The following is an 18,779-nucleotide window of genomic DNA, read 5'->3' on the forward strand; positions in this document are numbered from 1 at the left end:
AACGAGTAAAAAAAAGGACAATACCCTGTAGCCAGTAATCCCTTCCAACACTGGACCTACAACAGTAAATTTGCGGTGATGTCCGGATGATATAATCTTATGGTGTAGGTGGGCCATCGGGTTCCCCATAGCCAGTTTCCATTTCATGGTCCCTATAATTATGCAACTTCATCTGCTCATATATTTTGTAGTGTTTATATTCATACGATGTTCAGTCTGTTTAGGCAGTTCCTGGCAGCCAATCGACATGCCGTCATATTGTAAAACTACCGTTTGCACCCACATCGTGACTTCTCGATTAATGTAATTGTTTTAACTCGAACATGGTTTTCAAGCGTTCATGATAATAAAATATGTTCCCGTGTTTAGAGTTACAAAGTTTTATCGTTGTGACAAAGTATAGATAGGCGGGGGGGAAGGGGGGGTGGAGGTTTATTTGCAGTAAATAAAAAGTTTGAATGTTATCATGTTGGTATTGTTACCCCACTGAAACTGTTTTGTGCGCATTTATGCTGCGCCCATAAAAATGTCATTGTCTGCGCTTGCTGAAGTCCCCCCAATGCATCTGCAACTATTTTGCTCCAAATGACCCAATGCTTTATTAAATTTTTTTTCTAGAGTTCTTGCACCGATGTTTCAACTAGCTGACTCTTATTGACTGGTCTGGTCCTTTTCACAGCAACTTTGCAATTCTTCTGTCTACTCCAATTTGCTCAGTCTTTTGTTCAGACTTTTTTTTTTGCTGAACTTGTTAAAGCCGCTCGTACACTGATATACAGCCCCTGTGTTAGATCTTATTCTCTCCAGCGACTTGCATCTCGCCTCTTGCATAACATACTTATGACGTGTTAGCAATAACTCACTTCTACACTTCAACTAGCTGGCTTCCTTGAATTTTTGCTTAAAATTTCAGAATGCTTAGTTGAAACTAATTGCAGTATGTTTTACAATAAATTCACTCTTAACTAGTTTATACCTTATGAGTCTATCAATTCTAACCCATTGTCTTTTTGGCTCATTGTAATGATTAGATTCCTTTGTCATAAAATCAATCACTTTTTCCGTTCTGCAAAATTACCCGACTGTGCTGCCCATTGGGCAGCATATAGCGTGCCGCAGATGTTAATGAAACAGCTATCGAAAGAGGCCGAGGAAATGTTTTTATTATGACACTACTTTTTATTTTATCTAGTAGTATGAAACAACTTTTAGAGTGTTATGAGCAGAATCTAAAGGACTGTCCTCTCACTCGCTGAGAATAATGATATTGCTATCCCCAGAGGCTGCTATGCCTTTTTTCTTAATAATGCATTTCAGAAAGCATTTTAAAATTGTGAAGTTTCCAGTTATCATAGGTACCCCAATTGTCATTTGTTATTTCAATGGATCTGCTTATTTATTATTATTGGTTAGCTGACCTGATTGATGATCTGAAAATATGTGGTGGCAACAGTATTACCTCTATATTTCTTAAAAATACTAAAATTCAGATCTTTATTTTATTTTTGATGATTTCTGAACATTTTCTTGCTTTTGGTGCCTTACCTGAAGAATTGGAAATGAGGAAACTGGTTCTATTTTGCAAAGGTGATGCTAAACATAGTTCTTCTGACTACTGGCTCACTTTCCTTAGTCAGTATGCCCTATGGATGATTAGGGCATAATTTACACTCATCTAGCAAATTTCTTCAACTAATTTTTTTTTTTCACAGCATTTCTTTTTTTTATAAAACTTTGTCAACTTTTTGAGGCCTAACATGCGAGTTTCACTATACCCTGTTTCAGGTTCAGAAAGGCAGAACAAGCTGCTTTCACAAAGCTCTCTACTTTTTCCACCAGAGTGAACACATGAGAGGAGGCAAGTCCCCCCTCGCCTTTTCTCTACCGTTCATTTTGCTGAAGTGGGAAGAGTGAAGGGCTTTGCAAGGGGAGCTTGTGCTGCTTTTCTTAACCTGCAACAGGGTATAATGGTCAACTTTCCATACCGGACCATAAACCCCGGATTGACTGCGTCCTGGATTTTTGCAGTTTTTGATGAAGTTGCTCACAGGCATTTAATTTTCAAACTTGGTCAGGTTAACCTTGATCCTGGTAGGCTGTCCTCACTTAAAGGTTTCTAACTAATCATCTTTTCGTTTTAATGTTTACTTTATAATAATGTTTACTTTGTTAATAACTTTTATTCTTTTCTAAGCGCTGTTACTTCCGTCATTTCCCAAGTGTCTGTTTCAGGGACCGTGTTCTTTGTAATTGTATATAACTCGCCAGTTTGTGCTTCTTCACCGATTAGTTTATTTCCTAATGACTGCGTAATCTATTGTGAGGTTAGTGGTATTTCTGACGCCATACTTCTTTAAAGTGACTTACGTTTGGTAGCGGAATGGTGGGCTTATGACAGATGCTTCTTAACATTAACAAATGTAACGAGAATCTCGCGTCATATGCTTGATATATGCCTTACTCGCTTTCTAACAGTTCTCTGCAGTTTTTCACCTGCTAGAAGTAATTTGGTGTTCACATAACTTCTAACAATTCGTGGAAAAGTCATACTGATCACATTTATTGCTAACATAAATTCGGTGTTTGGTTATTTAAGCACTTTTACTTTAGCACGGATGTTTTTAGAACTACAGTCGAATCTCGTTATTTCAAACTCTTTAATTCAAACTTCTGGATAATTCAAACTAACATGCAGGTCCCGTCCTATACATCTGTATACGCCTCGCAAGTGGGTTCATTTTCGTCTTCTGCGCATGAGAAAGGAAGTAGCGGTGACGTCAGAACGCCGAGCCCTGATTGGCTGATCGCGACCCCCCATCTCAGCGTCGTCTGCTCCTTTGCAACGTCGTCTGCTCGCAACGTCGTCTGCGTCTGTGTTACCTTTCTTGCGACTTTCGGAAGTGCAGCTCTCTACGAACGTGCTCGACTTCGCCTTTCAGAGAGGGCAGACGAAATAACTCGAGCGGTACGTTGTTTTTCGCATCAAGGAGGGAAGTCAAAGGACTCACTGGCAAGGTGTCCCGAGGCGCCGAGGTTTGTCTGCTAAGAACAGAGAGTGAGCGTGTTAGTGTCCGCAAGTTCCCTCCCAAATACTTTTTCCCTCCTTTCGTGTGCGGCGAGACCCCTCATTCTTCAACGGCGTCGGCGGGTTGGCGCAGTTAACGTTGTCTGCTTTACGTCTGCTAGTCAAAGCGATGGCTGCTTTACCTTTTCTGCGTCTGTCGGAGATTCACCGCTTTTTCACCGGCGAGAGTCACCGTTGCCTCAGGAAACAAGGAGATAACAAGAGGAAAAAATTGACCTCTTAATCTAAAACTGAGGTCAGCGATCAAAGTATAATACGGGAAGGGTTCACAAGGGTCGCGCGGGCATATTCTATTCAGCACACCAGCCGGTCGTGGGCACACGGTCGCCCAGTCGCGGAGTGCCTGCTAGGCCTAACTGCCGTGCTCGCTTGGTCGCGTTCGGTGAAATCGTGGCCGTCGGAGCTTTTCCCGGGTATTTGTGGATCCAGCGTTCTTGTTCGTCGTCGTCTGTTTCAAGTATTTTTTACTTTTTTCTTGCTGCTTGAAGTCGGGAAGCGTGAGACGCTGTCGGCCATGCTGATTTGATCGTAAGTGGTAAGACAGCTTCGGAGCTGTCGTAGGATTTCGTCGTAACCTGCGCAAAACTACGAAAATTTCGTTTCGTGAATACGAATTTGTTCTTAAGTTATGTCTTACGCACATTTTTGGCGTAAGATCGTTTCGTGCATCTGGCCTCTGCACTTCCGAAAGTCGCAGGAAAGGTAAGACAGACGCAGACGACGTTGCGAGCAGACGACATTGCAAAGGAGCAGACGACGCTCAAATAGGGGGGTCGCGATCAGCCAATCAGGGCTCGGCGTTCTGACGTCACCGCTACCCCCTGCGCAAGAAGCAGACGAACTTGCCCTCCGCATAGGAAAAAACTCCCGGTAATTCCAACTTTGCTTTATTCAAACAAATTTTCGGTCCCCCTCAAGTTCGAATTAGCGAGATTCAACTGTACTATTGTATAATTGAAATACTTGGATGTTTTGAAACCGCCGAAAGACAAAGTCTGTGGCGGTGCCGGGATTCAAACTCCAGGTATTAAACTCGTGTTCATTCTAAACTAGATTATGATACAGGAATTAGGCATTCAGCTCTCGCAACGCTCGTGGATGACTTTGAAGCCTTACAAAAATGTGTAACTCTTACCCAGTTGATAGTAAGCGCTTGTCCTCTTCGTATCTTCGTTCTGTCCTTGTCCTTTGTGCTTTTGTATTTAAGATGGCGAATACATTTCATATTCTCTAATTATGAACAAATTTCTTTGACGATATCTAATTCATCCCTTCCTTCTTTTTGATTACGTAAAAAAAAAAATTTTAAGTTTTTATTAAAATAAAATTTATTGTTCCAACAATTTATTGAAAGACACACTAATGCTGAGCCCCCCGTTTATTTCTCCACGTGTAGGTCATCAATTTAAAGTTGGAATTCCTCATTGTGCTTACATTAACACATTCGTTCCTAAAACGTCTACCGGGCAGGACCACCTTCCCACACCTTTAGTAAGTATACCGTCAAATGACTTCTTTAGAGAAGCATTGACCACCTACTTTCCCTTATAATATGCCTTTCTGTCTATTTTCTAACCTTATCTTTTAGAGCGCAGCTCTTAGGGGCCCGTTCCCGGCTTGAGCGGCGTCGCCGTCGGCGTCGGCGTAACTGCAACCCTCGTAACCCTCGTGAGGGTTACGAGGGTTACGAGGGTTAATCTCATGAGGGTTACCCTCACGAGGATCACGAGGGCCACGAGGGTTACTTGCTCTCGTAACCCTCACGAGGGTTACGAGGGTTAGTTACCCTCAAAAGGGTTACCTTCACGAGGGTTACCCTCACGAGGGTTACTTACCCTCGTAACCCTCACGAGGGTTACGAGGGTTAGTTACCCTCAAAAGGGTAACCCTCACAAGGGTAAGTAACCCTCGTGAGGGTTACTTACTCTCGTAACCCTTACGAGGGTAACGAGGGTTAGTTACCCTCAAAATGGTTACCTTCACGAGGGTCACGAGGGTTATGAGAGTTACCCTCACGAGGGTCACGAGAGTTACCCTCACGAGGGTCACGAGAGTTGCCCTCACAAGGGTTACTAGGGTTACCCCCCCCGAGGTCACGTGACCCCCCGTTGACGTCATAGCCACTGATGACGTCATCAGTGACGTCACTGATGACGTAACCGGCATCCGCATCGTCATCGTCATCATCACTGATGACGTCATCAGTGACGTCACTGGTGACGTCACCGGCATCCGCATCGTCATCATCATCATCACTGATGGCGTCATCAGTGACGTCACTGACGACGTCATCGGCATCGTCACGTGGCCCCAGGTCACGTGACCCCCCGACGTCACGTGACGCCCCAAGGTCACGTGACTCCCACAAGGTCACGTGACTCCCACAAGGTCACGTGACCCCCAAGGTCACGTGACCCCCCGAGGTCACTTGACCCACCCCCCAGTAACCTTCCCTCCTCCTCAAGAGCTGCGCTCTAATTCGGCGTTACAGGGAGTTGTAAACGGCTTTCATTTTTTTATGCCTTTATTACTTCATATTCTGTTTATTTTTGCATTTGGTTACCAAGTCTCCCGTATTTTGTTTTACTCTTTCTACTGATTTTTGCATCACTCCCCTCTGTACTGCCTTTGGGCCCTGAGGGTACAGTAATAAGTAAATAAATAAACAACTGCGAACTCTTTCTTTGAGCATGCCTACCTATTAGGGATTTGTTCTTATGTCTAATTTTGTGAATGTGAACATGCTCACACAAATTGTGTAGGGAGAAGGAAGCGGCATATTCAACACAATGGCAGAGGCATACATTCATAATTTTCTCTGCTCAAGGGGACCTTGTTGTTCATGACAAAACATTATGTATATTAGGTTTGTCATGTATTGTCGGAAATGGCTTGTGCCCTGATAGCTTGCACCTACTTAACAGTTGTACTACAAAAGAAACAAATAATTTTGAAATGAAAGTTTGAATGAATCATTGTTGACACATAATTAGTTCATTTAGTCTGAGGTTACAACTGCCAAACTGTTTATGCAGTAATCACCTTCACCTCTTTTATGAAAACAACCTTTGCCATTGCAGCGACAATTAGCAGTCTAATACTAGTACAATACTTTCCGGACTATACATGTTTAAAAGTTGAATTTGTACTCTGTGTGTACTATTTACAAATGCGGAATTTACAAGGATTTTTTTTTTTTTTTTGGATGCTTCACTGTGCCAAGACGTGAATAATTGTATAAATAGCAGAGTAGGTTAATGCTGATTTATGCATGATACAAGCTTCTTTGTGAGCTAATATGCAGCAGGCATTTGTCAAGGTGTACTGTGTACAATAATTTTTACGTTTGGATTAGGCACTAAGTGCGGACTATGCACTAAAGGTGGATTATGCACCAGGTGCGGACTACCTAAGCAAAATCTTTTATTTAGACCCCAAATTAACCTCTGTAGACGACTATACATTAGCTGCAGACTATAGACCGGAAAATACAATAATTCTATTTTATTTGTATGAAAATAGTTAACAATTACCGCCTCTAATACCATCTATATCAGAAATGCTGTGCAGTGGGGGATGCTATACTCACTTGGGAGTTGAAGATGCCCCAGTGGTAATTCTCCGTAAGATTTAACAGAGAAGTAGGTGACTTTATTACGATGGGTGCAATAATCTCTTCGACCAAGCCCTCAGTTGGTGCTGTTCTCGTCATTTTATTGACACGGCTTCCAGCGGTACTCAGCACTTCTAACTCTGGGTCCTGTTGCTTCACACCTCTCATCACAACTGCGCAGGGGAGTCTGAGGATTCATTTCTTTCTAAGGGGGACCTTCAGTGTCCTCGGTATGTTTGCCTCTTTGTTTGTGCAGCCTTGTTCTGTGAATGCAGTGTGAAATTGGTGTCATTTGTTTTTGTACGGCATGTTTTCAATTTTTTTCAACAACTGTTCTTGGTACGTATCAGGCGACCTTTATCTTGACTTTTGAATGCAGCTTACATTTCCTGGCTTTATTGTCTGTCGGAGCACAGATTTTCTGGCAATAATGAATTGGAAAACTAGAGTATTTTGGCAATGTACCTAGCCCACCTGTGGTAAGGAGGGAAATATATGTGTAACTGTTGTAAGAATAAACTCTAATCAATAACTGAGTCTTGCTTGAAAGGTGAAACAATCCCAGCGCACTTTACATGGGAACCCGTGCAAGTCACATTTTATTGTACGTGCATGGTGTAAAGGTGATGGAACTTTTGAAGAGCAGTAATTTCTAAAACTAAGTCATTAATTGTTCTTTCAGCCTATCAGGCAGCAAGTATCAGGCCATCAGTGTTTTTCAGTTAAGTTTCAGGTTCAGAAAATTGTCAGACTTCATAGTTTGCAAAAATGCATTTTGCCTTTTGTTCTTTTCTTAATTATTGACCATTGGGGTTCTCAAATTCCGGCACAAAAGCACTGGCATTAACAGATATTGACATATGGAGACAGAGAAATGGCTTAAGAGCAAAGATAAAGTGTATTTGTGCAGTCCCTGCACATTCAGACCAGCCAAGGTGATGATACAATGATGCCGCCAAGTGGTGGCGCTTGTAAACGGGCCAGTGTTGGCAATGATGAGTGACTCGGTCAGACAGGTTATGTCACAGATGCCTCAAGATGCTTATCGAGCTGGCTGCTTTTGGGTTACGCAGCAAACCATTCAACGTACAAGTGTGACATGATTTGTGATTATCCATTTTCTTTAGTAATTTAGGTTTAAATGGGGTATGTACATTTGTACTTTTGTTCCAGTATCTCTTTGAGCAATCTTCAGATTTTTCTTCACTGTCGAAGGTCTCCGAGTAATGCCATATCAGTGAGGAGCTTATTCCGCACCACTGTAGCCGCTGTTCCATTAAACACCTGATTGTCGTCTTTTTCTTCTGTGCCCAGAAAATCCTTGTGCTGGAACTCGGAGGAGGTTCCAGCCAAGCAGAGCTGCCCTGCCATGAGTGAAGCAGATGCCAAGTCTTGCTGCAGTGTTGCCAGTGCCTGTCCCCGGAGCAGGATGGACGTCGTCTGTGTCATTGACCTGGTGACGACATCTCCCACTTATCGGCAGCTTGAGCGTTGTCCACACAAGTTAGAGCTTGCTCGGGCCAAACAATGGGTGTCATTAGGTTCCTAACGGCACCCTCTGTTTCCTCGACTTTCCTACCAAGGGATCCTCAAATTGGGTCTCCGGCAGGGGCACTAGCGCTTCGGAAAGTGGTGGATTGCTATGCTGACAGGCGTGTGAAAGGGTGCTGGACTCAGCGTGCCCTGACATTTTGGAATGATGTGCGCAGGTTACTGGCAGCGGTTCCAGCATGGGGCGCCTTGCACAGAGGAAGGCGGCGTACGAGGAGGTGCAGAAGGCCTCGCGCTGCGTTGGAGCAGACCTGCACGAGCTGCCGTTCAAGAAGCTGGACTTTGGAGAGACCAAGGTCCTGGACCTTTTCTACAACGCCGACGTCGCCGTGGTGGATGTATCGATTCAGGTTCGTGCATCAGATCTATGGTGCAGCCTGGCGACCCTTAATGCCTCACTCACATTGGTGGTCGAACTGCGACTGCGAGGCAGTTGTGAATGCGGTTGCCTAAAGATTCAATACAAATTCACACGCATTTGATGATAAAAGCGAGCAGATCCACTCTGCGGTTGCAATTTGAATGCCAGTGTGAGTACAGCATAGGCTGGTTCGAACACAGCGTTTGGGCGTGATCGACTGCATTATGATGGCTTCCGACCTCTTACGAGGAGCGGACATACCGGCGCCGTCTATCAGGTAGCGTTGGAAACAATTCCTATCTGTGTAGAACCAGAGGAACATTTTGCAGTATTTGCGAGGTCAAGTCTACACCACTGTTTACGAGAAATAGTTGCTGTTGTTAGAATTATTTCAAGCCTATAATGAAAGAATGATGCATAAAAAAAGTGAGGAAACATACTGAGATTGGAAGTGTTTCTGATAGATGGCACCAGCATTGTAAGCGGTCGATCAGGCTCGAACACGAATGTGTAAACCAGCCTTTAGAATACGTGCAGTAAAATTGCCACGGTTGGATACAAGTTTAGGATGTGCTTGCAGCTCCTTCCACACCCTTGATTACTGCTGCCCACTGTTCCTCCGCGGTGTGCTTATAGTTTGCTGCAGAGGCGCACGTGTGATTCATCGTGCCTACTAGCCTTTTCTGATTTACCTGTGGAGTGATCCAATGCTGTGGCTGCTACATGGTGATGTTTATTTGGCACACTTTTAACTTGTACCTGACTTTAGCATTCCATATGGTAAGCATTTTGGATCGAAGTTCGTGCTGTACGGCAACACCTATACTTGCAAATGTTAGGTGGATTGCAGCTTTTTAATCACGTGGAATCTGATGCATTTAAAGATATTAAATCATACATGCTAAAAGTCTTACCATGGTGTTTGTGCGATATTGCTATTGCATTTAACGAAACTCTCCGTTGATCTGTCTTTTTTTTTAGGGTTTTCCGTCCCATTTTTAAGAGCACCCTTATGCAGGAGGGGCTCCTATCTCTAATATTAGACCGGAAGGTTGGCATTTGGTTCTATCATAAATGAGGAAGTAAAAACAACTGCAGTAGGCTCGCAATAATTCAAACTCGGATGTTTTATAATTTTAATTAAGTCAAACAAATATCAAAATTTTGATTGCCCTTCTATGTTTCTAATATATTTATAAGCTGCTTAATTCGAACGGCGTTTTCGTGTAATTCCTACTTTTTGTTCTCGCCACCCCGTTGAGTGCGCTTCTTTCCGAGCACTGGTGCACTGCAAAAAGGCAACACCCGCGGAGGTTGCTTGCTCGGCTGTTGCTTCTCTGCAGTGCACCGGTGTGACGTGGTGGCACAGTATTGGTCCATGTCGCAGCGTCCGCGCAAGTTGCTATTAAAACTGCCGCGCTGTGCCCGTTTTTATCACTCATGTGCCCCCTGCTTTATAGTTCACATTAGACAACTTCTTGGCCTGATGAACTAACTTAATTTTGTTTTGAGTTCTCATGTGCTGTGTAAGCAGTCCATGATAAACAACGTTTTTGAGTGATAAATAAACTTGTCATACAGTTCACAAATGTTTCTTGTGTGGCATACCTGCTTATCATTAGTAGGCTTATGTAGGGAAAATCATCAAATATCTGCTTTGTTTGTGTAGCCAGTTGAGTCACTGCAGCACTTGGGGTGTCCTTGAGGGGGCGGGGGGGGGGGAGGGGAGGGGGGTGTTCATTGCGGCGGGCACGAGAGCAGGAGGGTGCATGTCACGGCGGGCCACAAGAGAGGGTTGGGGTTGTGGGAGAGGTCGGCGGTGGGCCACGAAAGTGGGGCGGGGGCTGGGTTGTCGCGGCTGGCCACCGCCCCAGGTGCCGCTGACCCTAGTGACGCCACTGTGTGTAGCCATTCATATGGCAAATTTTAATTTTATCTTGCAGCATATTAGGATGAATTTCTGACAATTAAAACAAAATTCATGGCTTCCTGGAGTTTGAATTAATGAGAGTCTACTATATACATGCAATGCTGAGCTTTATAAAACTGAGAATGAATTGACAGTTGGCAAGATTTACAGTGTTCTCATTTGTGCATAGCTCAAAGAAACCTTATTGTTATAAGAAGTTCTTCCATGGCACACCTCCAAAAAGGCCTTTTAATCTCCAATCTCCCGAATGGCTGATGGGCATTATAGACCCCAGATCAGCAGTTACACTTTACTGGTTAAACTGCCCATTTACAATGGAGACATCAGGTGCCAGCTTGAAGCTGACTAACTTTCTGACTTGTTTTAAACTCAGCCTGAGTGTGCTTCTTTTTGCCTTGAGTCCATCTGTGTAATTTTTTATGGTTCCTCAGATTGCATAGACATATATAAGCACGGTATTCTTCTAGCAAATAAATGTATTCCTCTTGCCCTGTGAGCAGGACCAGCGGAATCCCCTTTTCTACCACCTGGGAGTGCGGGAGAGCTTTGGCATGAAGCAGAACATGATCCTCTACAACGACCACACTCCCGGGGAAGCATACTCTATCAAGGTCAGCTCCAGCTTTTTCAGCTTGACAGTGGTCAACTTGCTTGCTTCGTTTGTCTTAAAGCATAAAATGCTTTATAACAGGAGCCCCTACTTCCAGGAAGTTTGTGTTTGTGCATGCATGTATGCTCCATGGCAGGGCAGTCAGCACAACCGGTCAATGACCGGTTGTGGTGTAGCGTGACATTTCGTCATGTGACCATGTCGTGCGATGTCGCGTGACATCACGTTTCAGCGTCTTCCAAAGACTCGTCTGCAGTTATGGTTTTACCAATTGGCCGTAGGAAGCTAAAGCCAGTCTATGGTCAATGGGTGAACGGGAGGAGGTGGTTCTGATCATGATCTACTTTCTTTTTGGGTTTTCAGAGAACACCAATGACACAAGGGCACAGCTTGGGAAGTTACTTAGTTTTTCTCTCATCTTTGCTCCTGTGTCTTTTACGCTTTTCTTTTAGGTTATGTTCCAGTTGACTCAGTTAGCCATTTTAGTGCTTCAGAAAATAGCGTTTGTATCTGGGGTGAGACCTCGTAATTGTGGCCCTCCTCCTGCTCCGGCTGCAGATTGCCTGCTCAAGTTACCCCCTGTCGACCTACAAAGTGAACGATGCCGGGGTGTGCGTGGTCACGGAGCCTCCCGGGATGGCCATAGTGTCCGAAGAGACCGTTGAGTCCAAACAGCCCCTGCACGTCAAGCTCAAAAAGTTCTTGCAGGACGTCGAAGTCCAGACAAAGTGAGTGCCAGAGCTGCGCCGTTGGACGTTCCACTTGCACATGCCCAGAGCTACACTACTTATAAAAAGCTGCTAATAGCATAAATGCATCTCTAGTCCCTGACGGGGAGAGGACAGCAGGGTGCCTCTCTCGGATGCCTCTAACACGTGCTCGTTGTGTTTCGTCGTGCTTCTACTGCGCATGCACGTTCAGGGCTGATGCTGAAGCGTCATCAAAACGCAAACTTCCTGCAGGAAGTTTGCGTTGTGGGCGGCTGAAAGGTCTCTCTACCGACTTACAGCATTTAGTCCCAAGAAATTGTTCTTCGGAAAAGGGCACCATGCTTTTCTGATTAATAGAGAGGAGCTTGGATTGATACCGTGCCTTTCGCAAATTTCTACATTTTTCTTGAAAAATTGATAAATTGCAGAGTTTAATATGAATTAAATAAAATGTTAAATACTCAGGGATTGGTGTTCGTAAATTCAGAATACAGCTAAATGTTAATGAAGTCCTTCGGAAAAATGGGAAGCTCTGTTTTACGCAAAATTTCTTGAATTGAGGTTTGCGTTATGGTAGAACCCCTCTGGTACAATTTTCAGGGTACTGGAATCAAAGAACGTAGGATCTAAGAAAATGTAACGACCGATCGCACCTTTGGGGAAGTAGAGATAAGACTGGAAGCAACTTTCACCCAGTAATTTATTTCCACGAATTTTCGCGACTGTGGAAAACTCCCTTGATTCGAATCTGCGGTAGGTTGACAATTTTTTTTTAGGACTGTTCTTTAAAACTGGGGGCATATCTATGATGGTAATGAAAGATTGTCAACCTATGAAATTAAGCAGAATTCTCAAGCCAATCAAGATAATGCAGATGCTCCCCCACGGCAACTGCCGCTCCTAACATGGCGGTGCGAGGCAGTGCGGTTTGACTCAATGTATGTCTGCATGCCATGCATGGTGCATAGTTTTCAGTCTTGAGCACCATGCAAAATGCAACTAGCAGAACTGAGGAAACAGAGCACAAGAGAAGCGAGTGAGTGCGTTGGAGAAAAACAGGGTAAAATAAACGGACAATTGCAAAGGAATGATTCCCTTTCAAGCCTAGTCCAAGGACATACCCGCTCGGGCACGAATGATAAGAAGCAAGCTCAGAGAGGCAAGGAGGTTAAAAAAGGAGGATGAGGGTGGAAGTGGGGGGTAACAGGGCACAGCAAAAGAATGGTTAAGCTGTGTATACGACATGGACACAATTTTAGGCGTCACAACGTCTACGTGCCGAGTCCAGTGTAATAAAACGCATAATAAATGCAACAAATTTATTTTGATATAATGGAACTAATGGAATGAAACACAGGTATGAAATAGAACAGATTTATTTGTTAGTCACAGAATCAATTGAACAAAACAAATGTCGAGACACAACACAAGCGTATTTACTCAGAAGTCACACAGGCCATCGAAACAAGTGCAGATAGAAACGCGACTTACAGTTGATCTTTGGAGACGAAACTCGTCTTTGGGCGCACGCAATTGATTATAGGATGATGGTAGGAGAGATGGGAAATATATTGTAGCATTAAAGCGGTGATGTAACCTTGCACCTCCCTGAGCGCCGACAGACAGGTAATGCACTGCCTCTGGGATTGGGTATGCAGTCCACGACTGCGACAGAACACTGTCTCCCCTAGCGCCGACCATAGAGTTATTATAATAATCGACAGGGAAAGGTCCCATGCATTCAGGCCGCTTCGGAACGGTGGGGCATAGATGCAAATGTCGGTGATTCCACTTGGTGGTCCCAATGGGCCCATATTGCTGGCGACACCTTAAAGGGACACCAACGGCATTTATGCTCGCCAAGGTTTTTATTTGTACATGACATATGTGACCCAAAGTGTCCAAAACACAATTTGTAGCTCAAAATTCGTTTTCTTTCCGCATCAAAAACCGCCAATCGAGAACTAGCCTGTTTGAGTCATGCCCACTCTCTTCTTTGTGGTCACGTGCCATTTTTTATGGTTTGGACACACACACCACATATAATCAAAGTCGTGGGTCATTGAAGGCACACACTCAATATTAAAACTAAAAAAAAAAACATAATATCCATTTTTTGTGGCTTCTAAAAAACTACAAATACGTTAAAAAAAAAAAAAGTTTGAGGACATTTAAGCACTTGAGTTGTGAATGCGAAAGCATTAATGTCATTTCTCCGCTCCCTTAGTCTTGTCTGCGGCGTAGTGGCGTGGACGGCCACATTTCGCCGGCGGACGGCCGAGTGCACGCTTTTGTGAAGTGGCCGCACTGCGTTGAGCTTGGCCGTGCGGCCTCTCTGGATTCTGCCCGGACGGGCTCTGTTGGCTCTGCTGCCATTGCCCCCTCCATTTACCGACGGCCGCGCCGCTGCGTGCGCTGCGCTGCCATGGACAGGGCTTCTCTAGTGGCTTTTTTTTTACTTATGTCACACAAGAGCCAGTGGAAGCCTCGTTCCTTGATGACACGCGCCAGCCAATAGGAGCATAATCCATCTGAAAACGGCTTGACTTGGGAAAGGAAATTTAAGGTACCGTTTGGCCAACGATTCCTTCGTCCTGCCATCTTGCATAACCCCCCTGGGAAAGCAAATGCAACAAACAGGAAATTGATACACAGATCTATGGAAGTTCAATGGGACCAGGGGTTGTGAACTTAACAGCCATCTATATGCATCATTTGAGATTATATCAAGGCGGTTCTATTGTTTTGAGAAGTGCAATCAACTTCCAAGTTTCCAAAACATTATTTGTTTTCGTCTTTTGGAAATGTACCCAAACCTAACCCCAAAGACAAAAAAAGGACAAGCTCGATATTAAGGCGAAAGCCTTATATGTCTCCTTGTTCAAGTCCTTGAGTGAAAACACGTGGGCGGACACAAGGGGTACCAAAACGTTTACATGACCACTCAGTGAATGACTATGCGAATTAAGATGACTAAGCACATTGAGAAGGATGACTCAGCACATTAAGCAGGATGACTCAGCACATTAAGAGGGATGACTCAGCAGATAAATCATGTGTCTGTCTGTAATGCATCTGCGCTTGGGCTTGTCGTCTTAGGGATAAGATAAGAGACCCTGTGAATTTTCACCTGTAGTGGCGTAAGACTAGCTCTCTTCACAAACATGCTCGTTTGGTTTGCTTTTCATACCTACTAAATGGAACCATCTTTGGATTTTAGAGTAGGGATGGCATGATGGTGACATATAGCATTGCAATGTTTTTTTTAAAGTGTAAACAACAAACAAAGCATTTTTTTCTTAGCATCGGTTTAACCATGAAAGAACTCGGGAGCACTAAAGTGCAGAGGGGACTCATTGGAATTAGCATGCAGAAAGACTAAAAATGTATCCCATTGAAAGGCACTTTTTTTTTGCCTTCACTGTGTCTTGTCTGTCTCTGTGTTTTCTTCCTTAATTTGTGACAATTTAGGAAGTAGCTTGTTCTAAATAATTAATGTTCAATCTATTCTTTTTTTCACCTTAAGTGCATGCAAAGTGGAAGCTATAAATGCAAGGCTGTTGTTTTGAACGGTGCCTGCACTGCACTAATGCATGTGCATGGCATCTGTGACCAAAGCACAGGGCTTGCACAAATAGGTTTGGCTTTGCTTGTGCCTAAGATGAGTACAGTAAACCTCGCTGGCATGTTTGAAGTCTTGTGACCATCGTGACTGTTTCTTTTTTTTTTGGTAAGAGCTCGGTGCAGCTTTTAAGGCTTATTTCATACGGTGGTTATCAATGCTATTAAAAGAGAAAAGTGGGCACCATTTTTCTTTATTGGCCTCTTTGATGTGGACGCTGGTAATGTGACAAGCAAATTTTATCTTGGATGCTCCAGGGCTCACATGAAGGAGAAGTTCCTGACTGACCTGAGAAAAGCACGGGAGATGTACACAGGCGAGGAGCTCGCAAAAGTAAGCCGTCCGAGTGTGACCAAGCAGATTTTGTGTGCCCTTGTGCCTGTTCATTCATTTATGCATCACTCCACTGCTTACCAACAAGTGTGTGCTGCACGGTCTATATAGTTAGCACAAACACAACATTGGAACCTTTTTACAATGTATACCCATAGAGCTCAGTGTCAGGCACTAAATTATACTGCCTACCTTGATATCTTTCATAAGTACATCTAAATTAATATAGCTTTAACGACAGTTTTTCAATTGTAAAAGAAAAAAGAAATTGAAAAATAAAATTGTGATTGTGTGTTCATACTAACTCTGTCACGTTTTGTATGCTCATTTGATAGCGATAGGCACTGCGTAGCCCATGAATGAGGCAGGTATGTGCTTAAGTCTACAGTTTGCCAAAGTTGTGAGCTGATACGTAGGAGAGGCTGCAAAACCAGTTTGCCCTTTTTTGTGATGAAACGTCTTATACCCTAGTTACACGGGCGCTCTCAACTGCCATTGAGTCATTGACAGTTGACTCAATCGCAATTGGCCGGAGTTACACGGCGGTGCCAACTGTCATCGAGCCGCTAATGACAGTTGAGTTCAACTGAGCTGCCCTACCTCAGTTCAACTGAACGGACTTCCCCAACGGAGGTAAAATGGCACCTGTCCGCGAGACCGCTGCCGCCGACCATCGTTTGCGAAGCACTTATTGTTTCAAAATGCAGGGGGAGGTGTCTAAAAAGAATCGTAGCAGCAAAATATCCGGGAAGGAGTAGATTTAGGCATCTGAGCTGCTGCTAAAACGATCCCGGATAGCTGGCAAGCCACCAGACAAGCGAAGATGGCGGAGGGACCAGCTGTATAAATGGTCAAATAGTAATGAGTGCACCCATCGTAGCTAGCGTTAGCTTGCACCACCTAGCGTAAAATATGTGCAACCTAGCCCTGAATCCGCATTGTTGCTCGTGTAAACACCGCTAAAAAGCAACAAGGTATTGAACATATTGTACAATATGTACACAAATAAAAGTTGTGTCTCCAAGTAAATTACTTTAGCAATTAGACTGATCACGTGGCATAAGAACTAGTTTCGTTTTAGCTTTAACTGGGTTATAAAGAGCCGTGTACCACCATTTCATTCAGTTCAATCACAGTTGGGGCTGATAACAGTGATTGAACTCAACGACAGTTCAAAGGCCTGTGTAACTAGGGTATTAGACAGTTACAGACTCTATGAACTCCACTAACACTTTGCCCATCAGTGAGACAGGCATGACTGCTTGACCGGTATCAAGGCATCCGTGTGCTTCATGCTTACGCTTCACGTTGGCACACATGAAATTAGGAGGGATATTATCTGCGTACCAAGGGATTCTGACACCTCTTTGAAAGCTTTGTTCAGTTTGAGAACCATTTCGTGGCGTCGACAAGGTCATGGCTTGTTCGTGGTGTTGCAGGGAGGACTGTAACAGTGCACACCTTGTGTTCTGCAGACTCTTCAGAACTTCAGGAAAAGGCTGGACGACCCCAACATCATCTCCGGCGATGTTGTTCTCAGCATGCTCATCTCGTTCAGGGACATCCAGGTATGCGAGACGGAGTGCTTGGTGCGTGCACCCTCTGCACACCTTATTCGGACTTGTGGGGCCATGTGCACTCGGACAGTGCTTACCTTATTTAGAAGAGTAATATAGATGAAAGATTAGCATTTTGTTAATGTTATGATGTGCTGCAAAGTTTTGAAAGGATCCACACTCTAAAAGATAGTCCATCGTATTTTCTGGCTAAACATTTTAATGATGAAATAGCCTAAACGTGGCACACCTCTTGTAGTTTATGCGACGTCGACGACGATCCCCTTAACTGCCAGATTCCCAATGTGAAAAATCTGTGACAGCTCCCAAAGCGGGTAGTTTAGAAAAAATGTTTAGGCCATAACTTGAGTGGCATACTAATCGTGTCATACTTTATTCTACAGTGATCGCAGCAGAGTCAAAAACATACATAGGAAAGGAACTATAGCGAGCGAGTTCTCAACATTTCTTTCAATATTTGAAAAAATAGAGAATACGAAGCGCCAATGGGTGCATATCCAGACTCACAAACGCAGCATGTATTATTGCATCAGGCGAGGTAGCAGCCTGCGTCACCTATCCTGAGGCCATGCTATACACGTTTCCAAGATACACTCGACCCAAGGGGCAGCAAACTGTTTTCGAGCCCATTCACTGGGTTTGAGGCTAGACTCTCATCGGCGTCCCTTTTAACCCTAACCGAGTGGACTGAGATTTTGATAGGCGCAGCTTGCATATGCGCAGTTTCAAACACTGCTGGCAGCTAAATTCTCGTCTTTTCCCGCTGTATTTTGTGTTTCATGGTGCATGTATTTTCCCGAAGTCATTGAGAAAGCATTGTACCACATTTGAAAAAAACAAAACAAAAAGCAATAAGAAACCCATAAACTATTTTTGTTGGGTACGCGTGCGACAGAACGAATGCGACTAAAATGTTGAAAGATTGAGATTGGGAGAAAAGATTTAATGAAATAACTGCTCTCATTTCAGAACGTTACCATATTGCACTAAGCCCTAGGGTCTAGGGAACAGTCGCACTGCTTCGCATCCTTCGTTGGTGTGGGCGTATTTTGCTGACGACTGAAGTTTCCTAAGCAGGACTTTATCGTGCAAGACTCGATTGTAAAAGTCTGCATACTTTTATATATAAAAAAAAGAATCATGTCTCGAAAACGGGATGTGATTATTGGGACAAAAAGACGGGATGGCAGAAGCGGACCTGAAAAACGGGACTGTCCCGGCCAAAACGGGACGTCTGGTCACTCTACCCTTCCAGCTCTTGGTTCTTGTTTATATAGGCTACCAGGAAAGCAGGATTGGAGAGCTGGAAGTATGACATGCATTCTCAGGAATGTCTGGCTGTCTGTCAACCATTGTTTATTTTCATTTCGAGCCGTCACCAATACTA

At 44.0% G+C, this 18,779-nt stretch overlaps 1 protein-coding gene across 2 annotated transcripts in view; it reads left to right on the plus strand.

Annotated features, from left to right (window-relative positions):
* LOC8026620 (mitogen-activated protein kinase kinase kinase 15) overlaps window positions 1-18,779 on the plus strand; it is a 468,648-nt gene that overhangs the window by 45,484 nt on the left and 404,385 nt on the right. For both annotated transcript variants that reach the window (XM_042291939.1, XM_042291940.1), the window contains exons 3-8: window positions 8,013-8,154; window positions 8,408-8,599; window positions 11,041-11,151; window positions 11,709-11,878; window positions 15,740-15,815; window positions 17,291-17,383. In XM_042291939.1, the coding sequence (XP_042147873.1) occupies window positions 8,013-8,154; window positions 8,408-8,599; window positions 11,041-11,151; window positions 11,709-11,878; window positions 15,740-15,815; window positions 17,291-17,383 (784 nt within the window). The remainder of the gene's footprint in view (window positions 1-8,012; window positions 8,155-8,407; window positions 8,600-11,040; window positions 11,152-11,708; window positions 11,879-15,739; window positions 15,816-17,290; window positions 17,384-18,779) is intronic.

Source organism: Ixodes scapularis, unplaced genomic scaffold, assembly GCF_016920785.2.
Source record: "Ixodes scapularis isolate PalLabHiFi unplaced genomic scaffold, ASM1692078v2 PGA_scaffold2__306_contigs__length_199485367, whole genome shotgun sequence".
NCBI lineage: Eukaryota > Metazoa > Arthropoda > Arachnida > Ixodida > Ixodidae > Ixodes > Ixodes scapularis.